The following is a 24,303-nucleotide window of genomic DNA, read 5'->3' as shown; positions in this document are numbered from 1 at the left end:
CTCATTCGCTGTTCAAAATCCCTCATTCGTCAGGCCTCGTCCCCTGTTCAAGATCCCTTATTCATCATTTCTCAGGCCTCCTTCCCTGTTCAAGATCCCTCATTCCTCAGGCCTCATCCCCTGTTCAAGATCCCTCATTCCTTATTCCTCAGTCCTCATTCCCTGTTCAAGATCCCTCATTCCTCAGGCCTCATTCCCTGTTCAAGATCCCTCATATTCCCAGGCCTCATTCCCTGTTCAAGATCCCTTATTCCTCAGGCCTCATTCCCTGTTCAAGATCCCTCATTCCTCAGGACTCATTCCTGTTCAATATTCCTCATTCCTCAGGCCTCATTCCCTGTTCAAGATCCCTCATTCCTCAGGCCTCATCCCCTGTTCAAGATCCCTTATTCCTCAATCCTCAGGCCTCCTTCCCTGTTCAAGAGCCCTCATTCCTCAGGCCTCGTCCCTCACTCCTATGATCCCCAGTTCTTCTCAGCATAGCATTTGCCCCGTTCCCATCATGACCCAACAAGTCATCACCATCTCCCCCCAACAGTACCCCACCATATTCCCTCAGCCAGTCCCAAATCATTCCCTCCCCCTTCCCCTTGGCCCTAACCCTCCAGTATTTGCAGATCTGTAAGGTGGAAGCAATATGGTGGAAGCTCTACCACAGAACTGCTGATACCTATCCAGACCTTACAGATCTGCAAACATCAAATGGTTAGGACCAAGGGGTAGGTGTAGGGAGCGTTTTGCCTTACCATTTGCCCTTTGACCTCCATCTTCCCCGTTCTCCTCCCCTCTCCTTTTTACCCCACCACACCTTAGACCTTCCCCAAGACTCCCCTCACTCTCTACATCCTTCCCCATCCTCCTCTCGTCCTCCCGTATACTTCCCAGCTCCCGCCCTCCTTCCTCCTCTCCTCCTTCCCTGTCCTCACCGTCTCCCTCCCTCCTTCCTCCTCTCGTCCTCCCTTGTCCTCGACGTTTCCCTCCCTCCTTCCGTCCTCCCTTGTCCTCACCATCTCCCTCCCTCCTTCCTCCACCCATCCTCCCCTGTCCTCACCGTCTCCCACCAGCTGCAGCAGGGCCAGGTCGAGGGGGCGTTTCCAGCGGGAGTTCTTGTGCAGGGCGATACCGTAGCCTGTGGTGGCAAATACCTTCCCAGAGCCTATGGTCATCACCTTTGACAAGCAAACATCAATCAATCAATCAAGCAAGCAACTACTCACTCAATCACTCACTCACTCACTCCCTCACTCACCCAACCAATCAACCAAGCAATACATCACATTTTGTATTGCTATTTTCACAAATGCACAATCCGCTATCTAGCTGACAATAAAGGAGTAAATAGATAGAACACATCAAGTCAAACTTGTCTGGTCATCACCTTACAACCCTCGTCTTTCCTGGCCATGTAGTTCAACACAGCTGCATCGTAGATAAAGGCATCCAACTTCCTGTAGAGAGAGCGGGGGAGTTAATAGAACAGGGGGATGGGGTAGAGAAAGAGAAGGGCAAGAGCTGAGAGAGTGAGAGAGATCTGAAGTTAGAACGAGAGAGAGGGAGGAGAGAAAGGGAGAACGTGCCAAAGAGAGTGAAACGTGAAGAGAGTGAAAGAGAGAGGGGATGGAAGGTGGAGAGAGAAGGATTTATACAGTACTGTGAGAAAAGAGATGGGAGGAGAGAGAGAGGGAAAGAAGATTTACACACTTCAGGGGCAAAAGACACATGGGGGAGAGAGATAGAGAGTGATGAGGATTATAAAGTTTAAGCACAAACACACCGAGAGAACACACAGGGGAGGAAATAACCAGAGAGAGAGAGAGAGAGAGAGAGAGAGGGCGGGTGGGCATATATTAAAGAAAGGAAAGGAAAAAATGATGGAGAGATAAAGAGAGGCTGAGGTGGAGCGAAAGAGAGAGAGAGAAGAGGGGTGAGAGAGGAAGACAGAGGGAGCGACAGAGAGCATCTCATTCCCAGCACATTAACAGTGTTCTATAAATGGGGTGGCGAGGCAATCGGGGAGAGATGATGACAGGGGCTTAGTGACAGTAAACTGTAAGGATTATACAACCCAGCAGACATATGATGCAGATTTAACAAGAGAGGAAGAGGGAAAAGAGGAGAGGTATGCAGAGAGAAGGAGAGGGTAGGGGAGAGGGATGCAGAGAGAAGGAGAGGAGAGGGTAGAGGAGAGAGATGGGGAGAGAAGGACAGGAGAGGGTAGAGGAGAGGGATGGAGAGAGAAGGAGAGGAGAGGGTAGAGGAGAGAGATGGAAAGGGAAGGAGAGGAGAGGGTAGAGGAGAGAAATGGAGAGAGAAGGACAGGAGAGGGTAGAGGAGAGAGATGCAGAGAGAAGGAGAGGAGAGGGTAGAGGAGAGGAATGCAGAGAGAAGGACAGGAGAGGGAAGAGGAGAGGGTAGAGGAGCGGGATGGAGAGAGAAGGAGAGGAGAGGGTAGAGGAGAAAGATAGAAAGAGAAGGAGAGGAGAGGGTAGAAGAGAGGGATGGAGAGAGAAGGAGAGGAGAGGGTAGAGGAGAGGGATGGAGAGAGATGGAAAGAGAAGGAGAGGGTAGAGGAGAGGGATGGAGAGAGAAGGAGAGGAGAGGGGGGAAGTATTTGACTGTTTCTGTAATATAGAGTGGGACAGAGAGGACGTTTTAGGGTGAGAAGTTTTAGGGTGAGAGGTTGATATTGTGAGAGTGAAGTTTAGGGGAAAGAGTGAGAGTGAGGGGATCATCCCATAGACATAGTTCAGATCCTAGAGGGGACAGAAAGAAAGACAGACCCAGTCTTGAGGTTGTTAATGGCGTCCTCCACCCCTCTCTGGTTATATTTGACCATGTAATGGTGCATGCCAGGGTAGTTACTGCGGATGTTCTTCTCTGTACTCCCGTTGGGCACCGTGCCAAACTTCAGAGGGGGGTACTGCTCTGTGGGGTGCTGGAACTGAAAGAGAGGTGAGAAAGGTGAATTTGAGTTGGGCTAAACAACCCTATTTTATGAAGAAACGCCTATATGCGCCTATAGTGCGCCTATATTTGAATAGAGAGAGGAGAAGCCTGTGCTTTGCTACAGTACAAGGAAGTATATTTTTTGTACATCAGAGAACCATAGAGACCAAACCACATAAACAGTATGAATCCAGTTGTAAAATAAATGTATCTGTAGCCATGTCCAATCACCATAACACTGAGCAGTATCACTACAACAAAGTATTGACCATAAAGCACTGAGTGTAATAGACCATGACAGTACACTCAACATCAAGCTATCATATTCAACCAAAACATTGAACATCAGAAAGCAGAGAGAGAGGAAGAGAGAGAGAGAGAGAGAGAAAGAGAGAGAGAGAGAGAGATAGGGGGGGGGGGGGAGAGGAGGGAGCCTGGACATCAATGTGTGCTTGCGAGTGAAATGTATGTTAAACTGAACATATTTTTAAACATTGGTACATCAGAATCGAACCCTTACCTATAACCCTTACCTATAAATCTTACCTATAACCCGTACCTATAACCCTTACCTATAACCCTTACCTATAACCCGTACCTATAACCCGTACCTATAAGCCTTACCTACAACCCTTACCTATAACCCTTACCTATAACCCTTACATACATGAAGCGCACATTTCGGCACTTGCTGTATGACTGATGAGGAAGTCCATATTGCAAATGTACGGTCCCTTACTAGACGTCAGCGAACGTTTGTAAAATTGGCGGACGGCGGCGGGCCGTGCACCGGGGCCGGATCTTCCGGGAAGTCATCGAACGAAGTCTCTCGGGCGTTCGGTTTCCGTTTTATAAAATGTTCACATTTTGGTCATTTTTCACCTGTCCCGGAAAATACCAGCAGAGGGCGAATGGATCATATAGCAAATGTACAAAACATCACCAATCACGACGTGGCCTTTTCTCCTAAATGGAAAAGACTTCGAATACGAAACTTGGTGAGCATAGGTTTGGCATAATGGGCAGTTGGCCCCGGACAAGATGGAGTCAAGGCCTCAACGCTTTTTGAGTTAAGGCCATTTTTATGGGATTAAAGGTCAAAAATGAAAATAGAGCGCTAATTTGACCACTTCACGTCAAAGTACATGAGCCTACGGTGTCAGGAAAAAAAGAACCAGACATTTATCTATCGTCATTTAACCTGTTAGGGCTAGGGGGCAGTATTGACACGGCTGGATAAAAAAACATACCCGATTTAATCTGGTTACCACTCCTACCCAGTAACTAGAATATGCATATACTTATTACATATGGATAGAAAACACCCTAAATTTTCTAAAACTGTTTGAATGGTGTCTGTGAGTATAACAGAACTCATTTGGCAGGCAAAACCCTGAGACATTTTCTGACAGGAAGTGGATACCTGATGTGTTGTATTACCTTTAAACCTATCCCATTGAAAAACACAGGGGCTGAGGAATATTTTGGCACTTCCTATTGCTTCCACTAGATGTCACCAGCCTTTACAAAGTGTTTTGAGTCTTCTGGAGGGAGATCTGACCGAACAAGAGCCATGGAACGATGATGGCCCATTAGACACCTGGCGCGCGAGTTCATGTTGGGTACCCTCGTTCCAATACGTTATAAAAGAGTATGCATTCGTCCACCTTGAATATTATTCATGTTCTGGTTAAAAAGGCCCTAATGATTTATGCTATACAACGTTTGACATGTTTGAACGAACGGAAATATATTTTTCCCCTCGTTCATGACGAGAAGTCCGGCTGGCTTAGATCATGTGCTAACAAGACGGAGATTTTTGGACATAAATGATGAGCTTTTTTGAACAAAACTACATTCGTTATGGACCTGTGATACCTGGAAGTGACATCTGATGAAGAGAATCAAAGGTAATGGATTATTTACATAGTATTTTCGATTTTAGATCTCCCCAACATGACGTCTAGTCTGTATCGCAACGCGTATTTTTCTGGGCGCAGTGCTCAGATTATTGCAAAGTGTGATTTCCCAGTAAGGTTATTTTTAAATCTGGCAAGTTGATTGCGTTCAAGAGATGTAAATCTATAATTCTTTAAATGACAATATAATATTTTACCAATGTTTTCTAATTTTAATTATTTAATTTGTGACGCTGACTTGACTGCCGGTTATTGGAGGGAAACGATTTCCTCAACATCAATGCCATAGTAAAACGCTGTTTTTGGATATAAATATGAACTTGATAGAACTAAAAATGCATGCATTGTCTAACATAATGTCCTAGGAGTGTCATCTGATGGAGATTGTAAAAGGTTAGTGCATCATTTTAGCTGGTTTTATGGTTTTGGTGACCCTGTCTTTGAATTGACAAAACATTACACACAACTCTTGTAAATGTACTGTCCTAACATACTCTAAATTTATGCTTTCGCCGTAAAACCTTTTTGAAATCGTAAAACGTGGTTAGATTAAGGAGATGTTTATCTTTCAAAGGGTGTAAAATAGTTGTATGTTTGAAAAATTTGAATTTTGACATTTATTTGGATTCAAATTTGCCGCTCTTGAAATGCACCTGCTGTTGATGGAGTGCACCACGGGTGGCACGCTAGTGTCCCACCTAGCCCATAGAGGTTAAGAGAAATCGTACAATGTACAATTGGTGATGTTCAAAAAAACGAGTAAAAAAAAAGTTACAGATCCAGTTACAGATCCAGTTGTATCCGTTAAGGAGTGTTTCGGAGCTCTGCGAGATTTCTGTGATTTTCTGAAATAACACAAACTCATTCAACCCTCTGTAAATAAGTCAGTTCTTAAGTAAAGACTTAAAACTCAATATTCTATAAGAGCCAAACCCAAGGAGGATATTGTGTTCACTTTCAGCTTCCTGTGTCAACCAGAAGTGCCATAAAATGGTGTCATAGGGGCTGTTTCGAAGGGTTCAAAAGGTCAGATCTTTCCACAACTTCATATGTGTGACTAGGCAACCCTCATGAACTGTAAATCAGTCATTTATCCAATCAGATGTCAAAGAAAAGCTCTCACACACACAAACACACACACACACACAGCAAGGATGGAGTGACACAGTGCGGTGCTTAAAGACACACAGAGCCTGCAATGGCATTACCATTATCTCTAGGCTGTGCCGAGTTCAACGAGATGCCCCGCTTGACCGTAGCTCGCTCGGTCTGAGCACAGAAACCTTGAAAAAAAGTAGGCCCAAAATGATGCCTGGACCTAAATTTCAAGTGCTTTTGGGTGACAGCGAGAGAACCGTTAGGGTTAGAAGCACAATTCGACCTCAGGAACGTTCCTGAGGTCCTCTCGATCCGTACAAGCCTAACCTTGACCATGTGGCATTAACCCTTAACCTGTTTGGGATAGGGGGCAGTATTTGCACGGCCGGATAAAAAACGTACCCGATTTAATCTGGTTACTACTCCTGCCCAGAAACTAGAATATGCATATAATTAGTAGATTTGGATAGAAAACACTCTAAAGTTTCTAAAACTGTTTGAATGGTGTCTGTGAGTATAACAGAACTCATATGGCAGGCAAAAACCTGAGAAAAATACAACCAGGAAATGAAAATCTGGTGCCTGTAGTTTTTTCAAGTCATTGCCAATCGAACACACAGTGAGTTAGGGTTCATTTTACACTTCCTAAGGCTTCCACTAGATGTCAACAGTCTTTGGAAAGTTGTTTGAGGCATCTAAGATGAACAGAGACCAAACAAGAAGGCTGGGAAGTTGGTGACCCAGGGAAGGACATCAGTTCATTGGCGCGCATTCACGTGAGGTGGTAGCTCTGTTCCAAAATGTTTTTCAAGACAATGGAATCGTCCGGTTGGAATATTACTGAATTTTCACGTTCTAAAGGCCGTAAAGATTGATGCTTTACAACGTTTGACATGTTTGAACGAATGTAAATAGATCTTTTTTTGACTTTTCGTCGTGACATTTTCCTTGCGCATCCTACATTTTGAGTAGCTTACTGAACGTGCAAACAACATGGAGTTATTTGGACATAAATTATGAACACACAATAAAACAACATTTATTGTGGACCTGGGATTCCTGGAAGTGCCTTCTGATGAAGATTATTCAAGGTAAGTGAATATTTCTAATAGTATTTATGCATTTAGATGACTCCAAAATGGCGGGTATCTGTAATTGCCTGATGTATTTTTCTGAGCGCAGTACTCAGATTATTGCAAAGTGTGCTTTCCCAGTAAAGTTATTTTGAAATCTGTCAATGCGGTTGCATTCAGGAGATGTTAATCTATAATTCTTTGAATAACAGTTTAATATTTTATCAACGTTTATAATGAGTATTTTTGTGCTGATTCACCGGAAGTTTTGGGGGAAATACATTTTCTGAACGTCACGCGCCAATGTAAAATTTGGATATAAATATGAACTTGATAGAACAAAAAATGCATGTATTGTCTAACATAATGTCCTAGGAGTGTCATCTGATGAAGATTGTCAAAGATTAGTGCAGAATTTTAGCTGATTTTCTGCTTTTGGTGACGCTTGTCCTTGCATTGAAAATGGCTGTGTGTAATTTTTTGTCTATGTACTGTCCTAACATAATCTAACTTTACGCTTTCGCCGTAAAGCCTTTTTGAAATCGGACAACGTGGTTGGATTAAGGAGATGTTTATCTATAAAATGGTGTAAAATATTTGTATGTTTGAAAAATCTGAATTATGACATTTTGTTGTTTTCAAATTTGGCGCTCAGATTTTTCACTGGCTGCACGGTGGAGCCTCAAAAAGTTAATGTAAAGACTTAAAACTCAGGATTCTGTGAAAGTCTACCCCAATGATAACATGTGTCGATTCTAAGCTTCCTGTGCCAACCGGAAGTGCCTTAATTTGGGGTCATTGTAGCTGTTTGAAGGGTTAAAAAGTCACATCTTTCCAAAACTTCATATGTGTGACTAGGTAACCCTCATGAACTGTAAATCAGTAATTTATCCCATCAGATTTCCAAGAAACTCACACACACACACACACACACACAGCTAGGACGGAGTGACACAGTGTGGGGCTTAGAGACACACAGAGCCTGCAATAGTTACCTTTGTTCAAACTATCAAAGAACCGTCAGAACTAGAGCTCTGAAACTTTAGAAACCTGTTCTAGAGCTCAAGTCAATAGTGCACGGTGAGTTATGTGGCTCTAGAACGTTCTCAGACCGAGAAACAGCCTCGTACATTTGCAATATCTTCAATTAATTTTGACATCACGAAAATGACCACATTTAGAAATGTCCCAGAGTCGCAAGGCTATGTGCATTGAAATCACCTCAGCCCGTAGAGACGGACCCCAACGTTTCTGTCCGATAGCTCATTCAAGGACCCCATAGCAACGCCCTGAAAAAGTGGATTTTCAGCAACAATTAAGGTCGCTGCTTGGGCTCCAAATGACCTATCGAGCCGAAACTTGGGATTCGGGGTCGCCTCATCTAGGCCTACACATAAAACCAGAGCTGGACCCGCAGCTAGAACGTAACTACATGTTTTACATTTTTATTATGATATATGTGATAGTTGGCTTCTAAACGAGTTGGAAAAAGTGGGTTTGGTGTCAGATGGTATCAGTTTGGTGTCACAATAATATCTAATTGACTGATGGATGCTGACTTGCTGGATGGCTTTTGTACATTTGCAATATGTTTAAACAGTGATAGACCATCACCAAAATGACATTCTGAAATCAGTAGGGGGCGCCCACTTCTCTCATGTTAGTCCCACTTCTATCATGTTACCATCAAGCGATGGAGAGGAACCACTAGCACTGCCCGGCCATCGAGTTCATCGGGCCAGTCAATTTTGCATTTCTGCAGTATTTTTGAGCATGTCAAATTCGTGATGGTAAATGCCCATTGAAACATATTGCAAATGTACTGTGCATTTGCAATATGATTCAATAATGAAAAAACATCACCAAATGGAAATGATGAAAAGACCACAACGAGCGATGGAGAGGAACCACAGTCACTGCCCGGCCATCCCGAGTTCATTGGGCCAGTCAATTTTGCATTTCTGCAGTATTTTTGAGTATGTCAAATTCGTGATGGTAATGGTCATTTTGGACGTTTTTCAAAAAATCGTTAAAAAAACAACAGAGTCCCACTTCTCCCTCATCATACATGACAAATAGACCATCTAGGTTGATTCATGGCTTAACATAGGGCTATATATCATTTGGGCAGTATAAATGCCATTTGGACATGGTTCACTGACTTTTGGGTTTGGAAACCGACTTCCTATGATCGTACATGGCAAATGGACAAACATCCTGATTTGGCACATTCAATACTTTCATGTTGCAGTTGGACATTTCTTATGGCATTTGGCAATTTTTTTTTTTTAAGTTACTTTTGACTTCGACTTTTAACTTCCTATGAAATCATATTGCAAATGGACAAAACATATGCCTTATGTACAAGCAAAAAATAAATACATAAATATGCCAATAAAATATGACAAAAGTATTTTCATACAGTTCTTATACATGTGTAATTGACCAAAAAAATCGAAAGAATTTCGAAAAACGGTCCAGAAAGCACTTTAAGGGGGTGATAAGTTTTTTTTAAATATTTCATTTTTAAAAAATTTTACTCTTGGGTCTTGATTTGTGTTACATTTGCAATAAGAAAATTCACGGTGGAGCGCGTTCGCCATCTATTGGATATCTGCTGTGATTTGGCACATTCAATACTCATACTTTCATAATTGACCAAAAAATTAACATTTTAAAAAAATAAAAAAATAATGTCAATAAAATATGTCAAAAGTATGTTCATACAGTTCTTATACATGTGTAACTGACAGAAAAAAATCGAAAGAATTTTTAAAAACGGTCCAGAAAGCACTTTTTTAAGGGGGTGATAAGTTTTCAAAAAAAAAATCATTTTTTCAAAATTTCACTCTTGGGACTTGACTTGTGTTACATTTTCAATATGAAAAAGTTACGGTGGAGCGCGCTCGCCATCTATTGGATTTTTTGCGGTGTGACACTTGGCATTTGCCATATGCCATTTGCAATATGATTTGGATGAAACGGCGTCCAAATGAGTGGTATTGTACATCGTGTGTATGTTTCGTACAGTGCCAATATGTTCTCATTCATTTTTGTCCATTTCATGGGGCTCTTCCTTTATCTACCTCCTATAACCCCTACCTACTATAACCCTTACCTATAACCCGTAACTATAACCCTTACCTATAACCCTTACCCACCTTACAAAAAAACACACCATCATTCTTCTATGTTTACCTTTTTGTCTGAGAGTCCAGAGACAGTGTCTATGTACTCCTCCTGGATCATGAAGGCAGCCAGGTTGGCTGTGTAGGAAGCCAGGAAGATGACAGCGAAGAAAGCCCAGATCAGCACCATGATCTTACTGGTGGTTCCTCTGGGGTTCTCCACCGGGACCGAGTTATTGAACACAATGGCCCACAGCAACCATACAGACTTTCCTATGGTGAACGTAGAGCCTCCTGCCTCTGGATGGAGAGAGGGAGACAAGGATAGAGGGAGAGGAGGGGGTGGGGGGAGAGCAGGGTTGGGGCAGAGAGGGAGTTTGGTGGGGTGGGGTATGAGGGAGAGAGAGAGCGAGAGGGAGGACGTGAGGAAAAAGTAGGAGGAGAGTGCCTCACTGGAAAAGTATGAGTGCATCCAGGCAATAGTCCTCTCAATAGAACTTTAAATGAAGGCCTGCAGTGTTAAAGGGATACCAGCATGCTAGCAGATACCAATAGACTTCCAGTCATTGCTCTAACGCTAGTTAGTATTGGCTCGCGAAACCACCTCTAACTTCCTTCATACTGGACACAGAGACATACAAATAGTATCCATCAGTTAATCTGAATTTGGGGAAGTGGATAAAGGGAGTCGTTGGCAAAATCCGAATATCAGTCTCCCTTTAATACACTCAATAGTGGACAAACCAGTGCTATAGTTTTGGACTCATCAACAATAGTGTTTTCAACCCATTTTACTGTATATAACACTCTAAGCAACGTTATGGACAATATTGTTCCACTCAAGATGAACTAAATATCCAAAACCCCTGGAATGACTGATCCATGCCTTATGATAAGGTATTGGTACTGAACTTGTTTTTAGCGTACATTCTTGTGTTTTATTTCCTGTTTTCATTTGATCTAAACTAGTATTGACTCCATGCTCTTTTTAAGATCCTATTTTGGATTTTCTATTTCTTTACCTTTGGTATTGAACACTGCATTGATGAGGAAGAGCTTTAAAGTAAGCATTTCACTGTACTGTTTACACCTGTTGAATCCCATGCACGTGACATATAAACTTTGATTTGATATAAGTAAATAATACCTTGCGGATTCCCTCTCAAGCACTTTCAATAAATATTGAACACCACCGCTTTCAACACTGAGATGTAATCATACACTTAATTTCACCACTCATGGTCCAATCTTCACCAAGATCAAACACTAGAACACTTATTTTAAATGACAGGAAAAAGGGATGAGAGATAAGAGAGATGAAGGGAATGTGTGAGAGGAGGACAGAGAGGTAAAATATGTACAGCGCAGCAGTCATGCTGTAAAAGATTGGAGAGAGGGAGAGAGAGAGAGAGAGAGAAATAGAGAGAGAGAGAAGGGGAGAGAGAGGAAAATAGAGAGAGAGAGAGGGAGAGAGAGAAAGAGAGAGAGAGACCTAAGAGAGAAGGAGAGAGAGCGTGGAGGTATCGGACAGAGGCGGGAAGCATACCGAATATGGCAGCGGTGCAAACTGCACTGCTAAATAATATATGTCTGCTTCAATATTAAACATATAGAGCTGCAATGCAACATATGAGAGAAAGTATTGGTTTCCATCCTCTGATACACACACTTTCATACCAATCTATTTTTCTGCAGTGATACTTGATTGACTGACCAACCAACATCGTCAACAACAACAACAGCACAAACAAGGCATGGACATGTCCTGTGGTGATGGACATGTACATGTAGGTTATTCTGGAATGCTCTGTCACTTGATCTATGAGACACTGAACATATAGAACAACTACATGGAATTGTGTATCCATTCAGTCACCTAGGAAACAACATGGCTACCAAACATGGACCCAGCATATCCTCTTTCTAATGGAACTCTGTCACTTACTCTTTCCGCTGGAAAGGCTGCGGTTGTATCCAACTGGACTGAAGAACTCAAATATGAAGACGGTCACAGCCACCACGGTCAGGCACATGACGAACATCATCACCCACACTGCTGGACTGTAGGGCTCTGAGGGAGAGGAGAGGAGAGGAGAGGAGAGGAGAGGAGAGGAGAGGAGAGGAGAGGAGAGGAGAGGAGAGGAGAGGAGAGGAGAGGAGAGGAGAGGAGAGATCAACAAAGACATTCAGTATAAACACAACTTAGAACACTTTAATAACTATACCTACATGTACATATTACCTCAACTAACCTGTACCCCCTTAGAACACTTTAATAACTATACCTACATGTACATATTACCTCAACTAACATGTACCCCCTTAGAACACTTTAATAACTATACCTACATGTACATATTACCTCAACTAACATGTACCCCCTTAGAACACTTTAATAACTATACCTACATGTACATATTACCTCAACTAACATGTACCCCCTTAGAACACTTTAATAACTATACCTACATGTACATATTACCTCAACTAACCTGTACCCCCTTAGAACACTTTAATAACTATACCTACATGTACATATTACCTCATCTAACCTGTACCCCCACACACTGACTCTGTACCTGTACCCCCACACACACTGACTCTGTACCTGTACCCCCACACACTGACTCTGTACCTGTACCCCCACACACTGACTCTGTACCGGTACCCACACACACTGACTCTGTACTGGTACCCACACACACTGACTCTGTACCTGTACCCCCACACACTGACTCTGTACCTGTACCCCCACACACTGACTCTGTACCTGTACCCCCACACACTGACTCTGTACCGGTACCCCCACACACTGACTCTGTACCTGTACCCCCACACACTGACTCTGTACCTGTACCCCCACACACTGACTCTGTACCTGTACCCCCACACACTGACTCTGTACCTGTACCCCCACACACTAACTCTGTACCTGTACCCCCACACACTGACTCTGTACCGGTACCCCCACACACTGACTCTGTACCTGTACCCCCACACACTGACTCTGTACCTGTACCCCCACACACTAACTCTGTACCTGTACCCCCACACACTGACTCTGTACCGGTACCCACACACACTGAATCTGTACCGGTACCCCCACACACTGACTCTGTACCTGTACCCCCACACACCGACTCTGTACCTGTACCCCCACACACTGAGCTACTTACAGTTAGCGCATTCATCTTAAGATAGCTAGGTGGGACAACCACACATCACTGTCATTGTAAGTACACTTTTCCTCAATAAAGTAGCTATCAGCAAAGTCAGAGCTAGATATGGAGGGGGTGGAGAGTCATGTGCAAGTGGGAATTTAATTTCTACCTGGACCATCAAAAATGTCCAGATTAACTTCAACCTCATCAGTCATCAGTTCTTTCACTCACCCAGGAAGGCAGAGGGTGAGACGGTTCCGTTGCTACGGGAGACCATGACGCTGATGCCCGTCTCCACGAAGGGGACGGAGAAGTCCACGACCTCTGACCTCTCCTCGTTGATGGTGAGGGATCCGATGGCCATGTCTGCTCGCTGTCCCACCACCTGATGGACGGGAGGAGAAACTACATTCAGAGAGATAGAGGAGTAGACTGGCCTCATAACACATTATTATAGGATAAACTACATTCAGAGAGATAGAGGAGTAGACTGGCCTCATAACACATTATTATAGGAGAAACTACATTCAGAGAGATAGAGGAGTACACTGGCCTCATAACACATTATTATAGGAGAAACTACATTCAGAGAGATAGAGGGTAACACTACCTCATAACACATTATTATAGGATAAACTTCATTCAGAGAGATAGAGGGTTACACTGGCCTCATAACACATTATTATAGGATAAACTACAGTCAGAGAGATAGAGGGTTACACTGGCCTCATAACACATTATTATAGGAGAAACTTCATTCAGAGAGATAGAGGGGTACACTGGCCTCATAACACATTATTATAGGATAAACTACATTCAGAGAGATAGAGGGGTACACTGGCCTCATAACACATTATTATAGGAGAAACTTCAGTTAGAGAGATAGAGGGTAACACTACCTCATAACACATTAGTATAGGATAAACTACATTCAGAGAGATAGAGGGGTACACTGGCCTCATAACACATTATTATAGGATAAACTACATTCAGAGAGATAGAGGGTTACACTGGCCTCATAACACATTATTATAGGATAAACTACATTCAGAGATATAGAGGGGACACTGGCCTCATAACACATTATTAAAGGAGAAACTACGGTGCAGAGAGATAGAGGGTAACACTACCTCATAACACATTATTATAGGATAAACTACATTCAGAGAGATAGAGGGGTACACTGGCCTCATAACACATTATTATAGGATAAACTACAGTCAGAGATATAGAGGGGTACACTGGCCTCATAACACATTATTATAGGATAAACTACATTCAGAGATATAGAGGGGACACTGGCCTCATAACACATTATTATAGGAGAAACTACATTCAGAGAGATAGAGGGGTACACTGGCCTCATAACACATTATTATAGGATAAACTACAGTCAGAGATATAGAAGGGTACACTGGCCTCATAACACATTATTATAGGAGAAACTACGGTGCAGAGAGAGGGGGGTGCACTGGCCTCATAACACATTATTATAGGAGAAACTACAGTCAGAGAGATAGAGGGGTACACTGGCCTCATAACACATTATTATAGGAGAAACTACAGTCAGAGAGATAGAGGGGTACACTGCCTCATAACACATTATTATAGGATAAACTACAGTCAGAGAGATAGAGGGGTACACTGGCCTCATAACACATTATTATAGGAGAAACTACAGTCAGAGAGATAGAGGGGTACACTGGCCTCATAACACATTATTATAGGAGAAACTACAGTCAGAGAGATAGAGGGGTACACTGCCTCATAACACATTATTATAGGATAAACTACAGTCAGAGAGATAGAGGGGTACACTGGCCTCATAACACATTATTATAGGATAAACTACATTCAGAGAGATAGAGGGGTACACTGGCCTCATAACACACTATTATAGGAGAAACTACATTCAGAGAGATAGAGGGGTACACTGGCCTCATAACACATTATTATAGGATAAACTACATTCAGAGAGATAGAGGGGTACACTACCTCATAACACATTATTATAGGATAAACTATATTCAGAGAGATAGAGGGGTACACTGGCCTCATAACACATTATTATAGGATAAACTACAGTCAGAGAGATAGAGGGTTACACTACCTCATAACACATTATTATAGGAGAAACTACAGTCAGAGAGATAGAGGGTAACACTACCTCATAACACATTATTATAGGATAAACTACATTCAGAGAGATAGAGGGGTACACTGGCCTCATAACACATTATTATAGGAGAAACTACAGTCAGAGAGATAGAGGGGTACACTGCCTCATAACACATTATTATAGGATAAACTACAGTCAGAGAGATAGAGGGGTACACTGGCCTCATAACACATTATTATAGGAGAAACTACAGTCAGAGAGATAGAGGGGTACACTGGCCTCATAACACATTATTATAGGAGAAACTACAGTCAGAGAGATAGAGGGGTACACTGCCTCATAACACATTATTATAGGATAAACTACAGTCAGAGAGATAGAGGGGTACACTGGCCTCATAACACATTATTATAGGATAAACTACATTCAGAGAGATAGAGGGGTACACTGGCCTCATAACACACTATTATAGGAGAAACTACATTCAGAGAGATAGAGGGGTACACTGGCCTCATAACACATTATTATAGGATAAACTACATTCAGAGAGATAGAGGGGTACACTACCTCATAACACATTATTATAGGATAAACTATATTCAGAGAGATAGAGGGGTACACTGGCCTCATAACACATTATTATAGGATAAACTACAGTCAGAGAGATAGAGGGTTACACTACCTCATAACACATTATTATAGGAGAAACTACAGTCAGAGAGATAGAGGGTAACACTACCTCATAACACATTATTATAGGATAAACTACATTCAGAGAGATAGAGGGGTACACTGGCCTCATAACACATTATTATAGGATAAACTACAGTCAGAGAGATAGAAGGGTACACTGGCCTCATAACACATTATTATAGGAGAAACTACAGTCAGAGAGATAGAGGGGTACACTGGCCTCATAACACATTATTATAGGAGAAACTACAGTCAGAGAGATAGAGGGGTACACTGCCTCATAACACATTATTATAGGATAAACTACAGTCAGAGAGATAGAGGGGTACACTGGCCTCATAACACATTATTATAGGAGAAACTTCAGTTAGAGAGATAGAGGGTAACACTACCTCATAACACATTAGTATAGGATAAACTACATTCAGAGAGATAGAGGGTTACACTGGCCTCATAACACATTATTATAAGATAAACTACAGTCAGAGAGATAGAGGGGTACACTGGCCTCATAACACATTATTATAGGAGAAACTACATTCAGAGAGATAGAGGGGTACACTGGCCTTATAACACATTATTATAGGATAAACTACATTCAGAGAGATAGAGGGTTACACTGGCCTCATAACACATTATTATAGGAGAAACTACGGTGCAGAGAGATAGAGGGTAACACTACCTCATAACACATTATTATAGGATAAACTACATTCAGAGAGATAGAGGGTAACACTACCTCATAACACATTATTATAGGATAAACTACATTCAGAGAGATAGAGGGGTACACTGGCCTCATAACACATTATTATAGGATAAACTACATTCAGAGAGATAGAGGGTTACACTGGCCTTATAACACATTATTATAGGATAAACTACATTCAGAGAGATAGAGGGTTACACTGGCCTCATAACACATTATTATAGGATAAACTACATTCAGAGAGATAGAGGGGTACACTGGCCTCATAACACATTATTATAGGATAAACTACATTCAGAGAGATAGAGGGTTACACTGGCCTCATAACACATTATTATAGGATAAACTACAGTCAGAGAGATAGAGGGTTACACTGGCCTCATAACACATTATTATAGGATAAACTACATTCAGAGAGATAGAGGGGTACACTGGCCTCATAACACATTATTATAGGAGAAACTACATTCAGAGAGATAGAGGGGTACACTGGCCGTTTAATACATTATTATAGGATAAACTATATTCAGAGAGATAGAGGGTTACACTACCTCATAACACATTATTATAGGAGAAACTACAGTCAGAGAGATAGAGGTGTCACGGTTGTCGTAGGGTAGAGTGGACCAAAACGCAGCGGGAATATGTGCACTCATCTTCTTTTTATTCAGGACAAATAAGGTAAACCAAAACAAACACGTACACAAAAAAACACAACGACAAATAACAGGCCGGTAAGGAACAAAGCTATACAGAGCACATACCTATTTATAGGACCCTCAATCAGAGGCAACTAGAAAACACCTGCCTCCAATTGAGAGTCCAACACCAATTAACTAAACATAGAGATACAAAATAACTAGACTAAACATAGAAATACATTAACATAGAACAGTGCCCAAAACCCGGAATAATAAATCAAACACCCAACTACTAACACAACCAGCCCGAACCACATAAAACAAATACCCCCTGCCACGTCCTGACCAAACTACAATAACAAATAACCCCTTTTACTGGTCAGGACGTGACAAGAGGGGTACACTGGAATCATAACACATTATTATAGGATAAACTACAGTCAGAGAGATAGAGGGGTACACTGCCTCATAACACATTATAGGAGAAACTACAGTCAGAGAGATAGAGGGGTACACTGCCTCATAACACATTATTATAGGATAAACTACAGTCAGAGAGATAGAGGGGTACACTGGAATCATAACACACTATTGTAGGATAAACTACAGTCAGAGAGATAGAGGGGTACACTGGCCTCATAACACATTATTATAGGAGAAACTACAGTCAGAGAGATAGAGGGGTACACTGGCCTCATAACACATTATTATAGGATAAACTACATTCAGAGAGATAGAGGGTAACACTACCTCATAACACATTATTATAGGAGAAACTACAGTCAGAGAGATAGAGGGGTACACTGCCTCATAACACATGGTTATAGGAGAAACTACAGTCAGAGAGATCGAGGGACACACTGGAATCATAACACACTATTATAGGAGAAACTACAGTCAGAGAGATAGAGGGGTACACTGGCCTCATAACACACTATTATAGGAGAAACTACAGTCAGAGAGATAGAGAGGTACACTGGCCTCATAACACATTATTATAGGATAAACTACATTCAGAGAGATAGAGAGGTACACTGGCCTCATAACACATTATTATAGGATAAACTACATTCAGAGAGATAGAGGGGTACACTGGCCTCATAACACATTATTATAGGAGAAACTACAGTCAGAGAGATAGAGAGGTACACTGGCCTCATAACACATTATTATAGGAGAAACTACAGTCAGAGAGATAGACGGGTACACTGCCTCATAACACATTATTATAGGATAAACTACAGTCAGAGAGATAGAGGGGTACACTGGCCTCATAACACATTATTATAGGATAAACTACATTCAGAGAGATAGAGGGGGACACTGGCCTCATAACACATTATTATAGGAGAAACTACATTCAGAGATATAGAGGGGACACTGGCCTCATAACACACTATTATAACACAGGTCTAAAAACAACCCCTATCCTCTTTCGCCTCATCCATACACCTATAACAGGGTTCCCCAACTGGCGGACCACGGCCCGAATTTGGCCTGCATGTGGTTTTATTTGGTGTCCCAAGTCAACAAATGATTTGTAATTCTGTTACAGCCCCCCGACCATCGCTCAAGAACAAATCGGCCCGAGGCTGAATATAGTTGATGATCCCTGACCTATAACCTGTCAGACCCTAGATATGGGTTAGCACCTCATGTAGTCTGCTGAATGGGCTACAACACAGTGTAAACACCAGCAACGTGTCTCCTCCTACACATCTCTTCATCACACAAAGTGAGTTAGCCCCCCCCATCTAAATCGAAAACTGCTGTGTCGGCTGATTGAATAAGTGAAATGTTAATCTGCATTAGACATGGCACCTCCTCATTTCAGAGTAAATCAGCAGAAAAGGGGGAGCGAGCAGCAATGCAACACACTTCTGTCAAGTCTCTGGATTAGCTACCTGATCAAAGAACGGCAGGCTTTGAAACATCTGATCAAAAGACAGAAATTAGCCTGAGAAAATAAAACGCACTTCACCCTTTGCATGTGAATATAGGTGGATAGACACCATTGGTCCTGGTTCAAGTCATAAAGATGACAGATAAATAAGAAGTAGAGTAGGGAGTGAGATTGTTTCTGCTGCCATGACAACCAGGCTGTACCAGCGTTCCCCGTAGGACCTGAGGAGGTGCAGCGGGACACTTCCACCAAAAATCACCCCCTGTCCCGCTCACTCACAGTGTGTGTGTGTGTGTGTGTGTGTGTGTGTGTGTGTGTGTGTGTGTGTGTGTGTGTGTGTGTGTGTGTGTGGTGTGCTGGTGTGTGTGTGTGTGTGTGTGTGTGTTGGTGTGCTGGTGTGTGTGTGTGTGTGTGTGTGTGTGTGTGTGTGTGTGTGTGTGTGTGTGTGTGTGTGTGTGTGTGTGTGTGTGTGTGTGTGTGTGTGTGTTCACGTTTGTGTGTGTGTGCAGGACACTTTCCCGAAACAACAGCCCCCTGTTTAGCTCTCAGAGGGCCTGCCAGAAAAAGAGCTGTAATACCCAGGGGGTGTCTGTGACTGTGACCATGTGACCATGTGGTAGTCTGTGTCTATGAGGAAGACAAAGGGCGAAGAGAAAGAGAAAAAACATTGTTTGTATGTCTGTGTGTGTTCATGTGTGCACATGCTTGTCAATGTTGCGTGCGTGCATCCGTGCTTCTGTGTGTTCTGTGTTCTGTGTGTCACTAAGTCACTCTGGATAAGAGCGCCTGCAAAATGAATAAAATGCAAGTGTGGGTAAGTGCGTGCCTGTGTGTATGTACAGTATGTATGTGTGTGTGCATGCACGCTTCTCTCTGTGTGTGTGTGTGTGTGTGTGTGTGTGTGTGTGTGTGTGTGTGTGTGTGTGTGTGTGTGTGTGTGTGTGTGTGTGTGTAATAAACAATGTATGTCTGTGAGTGCTGGCTGTGGTTAAGGGCCCATAACTCTGTCTGTGACTGATGTGACACCCAGCGTTTAACTGGTTGCCCCGGAGGCAGCAGCATAGGCCAGGGAACGCTTGAACATACACAGCCGACACACACACACACACACACACACACACACACACACACACACACACACACACACACACACACACACACACACACACACACACACACACACACACACACACTAAGTTAAGCTACAGCAACCTACACACACACACTGAGGAACAACACAAACACATACGCAGTGCTACACACATGTACATTCTCATGCAGCGCTATAGTCGTACAACAGTGAAACACACAGAAACAGCAAGCCTGACCTTCCAACCAGGAAGAAAAACCACCTTACGAGGTCCTTAACTTCCATAAATCATGACCTCTGAACCAGAGGCCCTCAGTCATGTGACCTCACTCTAATCCATCAATCATCAGCCATCCAATCAATCAAATGTTATTTTGTAATGGCAGCAGGCAGTGTGCCAAGTCTCAGTGCTCCTCTCCTCTCTGGCGACAGCTTCTGTGGAAAGTAGCTTTGACCTTTTCTCAACAACTATTATGGTCAAGAAGAACTACGTACTGTAGCCTACCAATGTCTAATCAATGTCTAATCAATCATTCACATTTTACTGACCTCTCCAATCATGCCGTTCCACACTCCATCAATCTTCTTCCCGTGCTTTCCATTGGTCACCAGGTAGAGGTCATAGGTGAAACCTACGATCTTGGCCAATCGTTTGAGGATGTCGATGCAGAAGCCCTTACAGCACTGTTTCTTTGGGGGATCCTGGACAGGAATACTGGAGGGAGGAAGGAAGAGGGAGACGAGGTGCAGGAGAGGAAAGGAGAGAAGAGAGAGAGAGAGAGAGAGAGAGAGAGAGAGAGAGAGAGAGAGAGAGAGAGAGAGAGTGAGTGAGTGAGTGAGTGAGTGAGTGAGTGAGTGAGTGAGTGAGTGAGTGAGTGAGTGAGTGAGTGAGTGAGTGAGTGAGTGAGAATATATAACATTTAAAATATGTTATATTTAAGACAAAGAATGTCTCTCTACCTCAGTCAGGGCCACACTCCATACAGGAAATCACAGTTATGGATTATGCCTATAAGTGAGAGTCAAATTGTGCTGCCACATGATAATTGTTCTCATCCTTCCTAGAGGTGGTGAACCGTGAGGCGTGGACCTCTATTGCAGCTCTATTGTGTTCATGTCCAATTCAACCCCCATATATCTTCAACTGAATCACATATAACCCTATATACCATCTGGGCTCACACTCACCACTACACGATCGAGAAGGATGAGAGGTTAGGTGGAGAGTGGAGGGTTAATACGTGATTTGTTTGTGTTCAATACACCATGAAAGTGATTATGTCATATGTTGACACCACGTGATCATTACACTGGAGACACATGATACTATGAAGGTCGATCTGTGAAAAACGACAGTTACATTTTGCTGATGTGTTTGGCTCCAGGGGGGTCTTGTTGCCACTGTACTGTATGTGTGTCACATGGGGATGACCCGTATTTTACTGTGTTCTCCAAGACCCTGGACAGTCCCCTGATGAAGTGTCCCGGGGTAAGGAATGTATTTTATTGTGTATTGGACAGGAACATAATTGTCTGATTTGACCCGTCACCCCTGCCTTCTGACCTGGCGTTGAGGGGTCGTCGGCAGGGTACAGAGTCTCTGATGCAGGTGTTGGAGGCGGCGTCAGCCAGCTCCACGATGACAAACGGACGTTCCTCCAGAGTGACCACGCGCAGGTGCTGGGCGCCATCAGGCGGTTGGAGGAACGGACCGTAACGCGACCACGCTGGATAAACCAAATCCAATTTACCGTTCTCCCACATGCCTACCTGGGGAAAGAGAAGGGAGTGGGTTAGACAGGACACACACAAACACACTCCCATCAACTAACCCCTGTCACATCAGTCACAGCTTTTCTGTTTTGCATGTTATTTTGGCATTAATACGTGTCACATATCAGTTTGCAAACAATGTTAAAATAATATATATCATTGAGTTAATAAAGCCACATGGTCTCTTTTTTGTTTTCTTCAGTAAGTCAGCTCCAAAATGCAGGTGTTTCAGCCTAGCTCAGTGCTTTCTGTGGTGGTGGTGGGGCAAGCCAGCAGAAAATACGGAGCGTTGCGCTGTGATTGGCTCAGTGTTCTGTCACTCATGGGAACACACCGCCATGTCTAGAGCTAGAAAATTCTAGCCCCTTGGGTTCTGTCATAGAGTTACATTAGAAGTGCCCATCCAAGAAGGCTCAGGGTCATTGGCCACAGATAAAATGACGTCAAATCACGTTATATGTACAGTAGCTTTGATTGGACTGATCATGTCAACATCATACTTTCAAAATCTTAAGTAGCAGTCATCATCATGAATCACGTCGACAATCTACTGGAAAATCCTGTTTCCAATCTACTGGAAAATCCTGTTTCCAATCTACTGGAAAATCCTGTTTCCAATCTACTGGAAAATCCAGTTTCCAATCTACTGGAAAATCCTGTTTCCAATCTACTGGAAAATCCAGTTTCCAATCTACTGGAAAATCCTGTTTCCAATCTACTGGAAAATCCAGTTTCCAGTTGTTTTGAAAACATCCAGAGAATGACAGACTTTGATGAGAAAATTTTCCCACGAAGGGCCGCCGGGCCACCTTCCTGTTCAAGTGAACATAGCACAACAAGGTGAGTCCAAAAATGTATTGTATGCTGCTGCATAAATGATGTAATATGCCAGGGAGTTATGTATACTGTAGCTAAGAAAGTAATACTAAGTGTATGTTGTGTAGTAAGTTGTTAGTGGCCCATGTGCCGCACCCTAATAATTTGGTCTATTTTCACCTCTTAATTTCACCTACTGTTTTGACTTGGTGGTGCATATCTAGCCTATAACCTGTTTTTGAGAATTATAATCATTGAATATTGTAAGAGCTATCCTACGGTTCTGACTTGATGTACAGGGAGAACGCTGTAAGAACGGCCCATATTCTGAATTCTGATGCTGTACATTTCAAAAGTGCTGAACAAATAGTTATATTGACTACGTCCGTCCTAGCTCGCTCATTAATGTCATAACCGAAAATAAGCATTGCCTCTTATCCGCTTGTCGTCCGCTTATGCCATAGTTTGTACTGTACATCTCAATTGTCAGTAGAAACCACATTTGTTTAAGCAAGTCAGCCATATCAGCAATGTTTTTTTAAAAGGCAGTAAATGAGGCTGAATGAACTGTTTCTCTGCCAGACAAGGCTCCGCTGATAGCCAGGTGTAGCAGTGGTAAGGTGTTGGGACTGCTGTTGGGACTCTGCTGGTGGGACAGCTTTATGTAGGCCCTAACAGTGTGTGGGCACCGTTTGTCACCGTGTGCCATCCAGTTTATTATATTGTACAGTACTGTATGTGAACCAATGAGTAGAGAAACAACAGGTCTGACAGCGTTTCAACCACATCCCCCTCAGACGAAACGGACAGTCAACGGAGAGTCAACAGACAATCAACGGACAGTCAACAGACAGTCAACAGACAGTCAACAGACAGTCAACGGACAGTCAACAGACAGTCAACAGACAGTCAACGGACAGTCAACAGACAGTCAACAGACAGTCAACGGACAGTCAACAGACAGTCAACAGACAGTCAGCAGACAGTCAACAGACAGTCAACGGACAGTCAACAGACAGTCAACAGACAGTCAGCAGACAGTCAAAGGACAGTCAACAGACAGTCAACGGACAGTCAACGGACAGTCAACAGACAGTCAACGGACAGTCAACGGACAGTCAGCCGACAGTCAAAGGACAGTCAACGGACAGTCAACAGACAGTCAACGGACAGTCAACAGACAGTCAGCAGACAGTCAACAGACAGTCAACAGACAGGAAGAGAACATTCAGAC

At 42.8% G+C, this 24,303-nt stretch overlaps 1 protein-coding gene across 1 annotated transcript in view; it reads right to left on the bottom strand.

The window, feature by feature from the left end:
• LOC106591967 (glutamate receptor ionotropic, NMDA 2D) overlaps nt 1-24,303 on the bottom strand; it is an 85,255-nt gene that overhangs the window by 38,050 nt on the left and 22,902 nt on the right. The window contains exons 6-13 of the mRNA XM_045712846.1: nt 22,045-22,250; nt 21,030-21,195; nt 13,557-13,710; nt 12,110-12,235; nt 10,235-10,464; nt 2,781-2,941; nt 1,379-1,448; nt 1,052-1,169 (exon numbers count right to left, since the gene is read on the bottom strand). Coding sequence (XP_045568802.1) covers nt 1,052-1,169; nt 1,379-1,448; nt 2,781-2,941; nt 10,235-10,464; nt 12,110-12,235; nt 13,557-13,710; nt 21,030-21,195; nt 22,045-22,250 — 1,231 coding nt within the window. The remainder of the gene's footprint in view (nt 1-1,051; nt 1,170-1,378; nt 1,449-2,780; nt 2,942-10,234; nt 10,465-12,109; nt 12,236-13,556; nt 13,711-21,029; nt 21,196-22,044; nt 22,251-24,303) is intronic.

This window comes from Salmo salar, chromosome ssa02 (assembly GCF_905237065.1).
Source record: "Salmo salar chromosome ssa02, Ssal_v3.1, whole genome shotgun sequence".
Classification (NCBI taxonomy): domain Eukaryota; kingdom Metazoa; phylum Chordata; class Actinopteri; order Salmoniformes; family Salmonidae; genus Salmo; species Salmo salar.
This window is presented reverse-complemented; position numbering and strand designations above follow the sequence as displayed.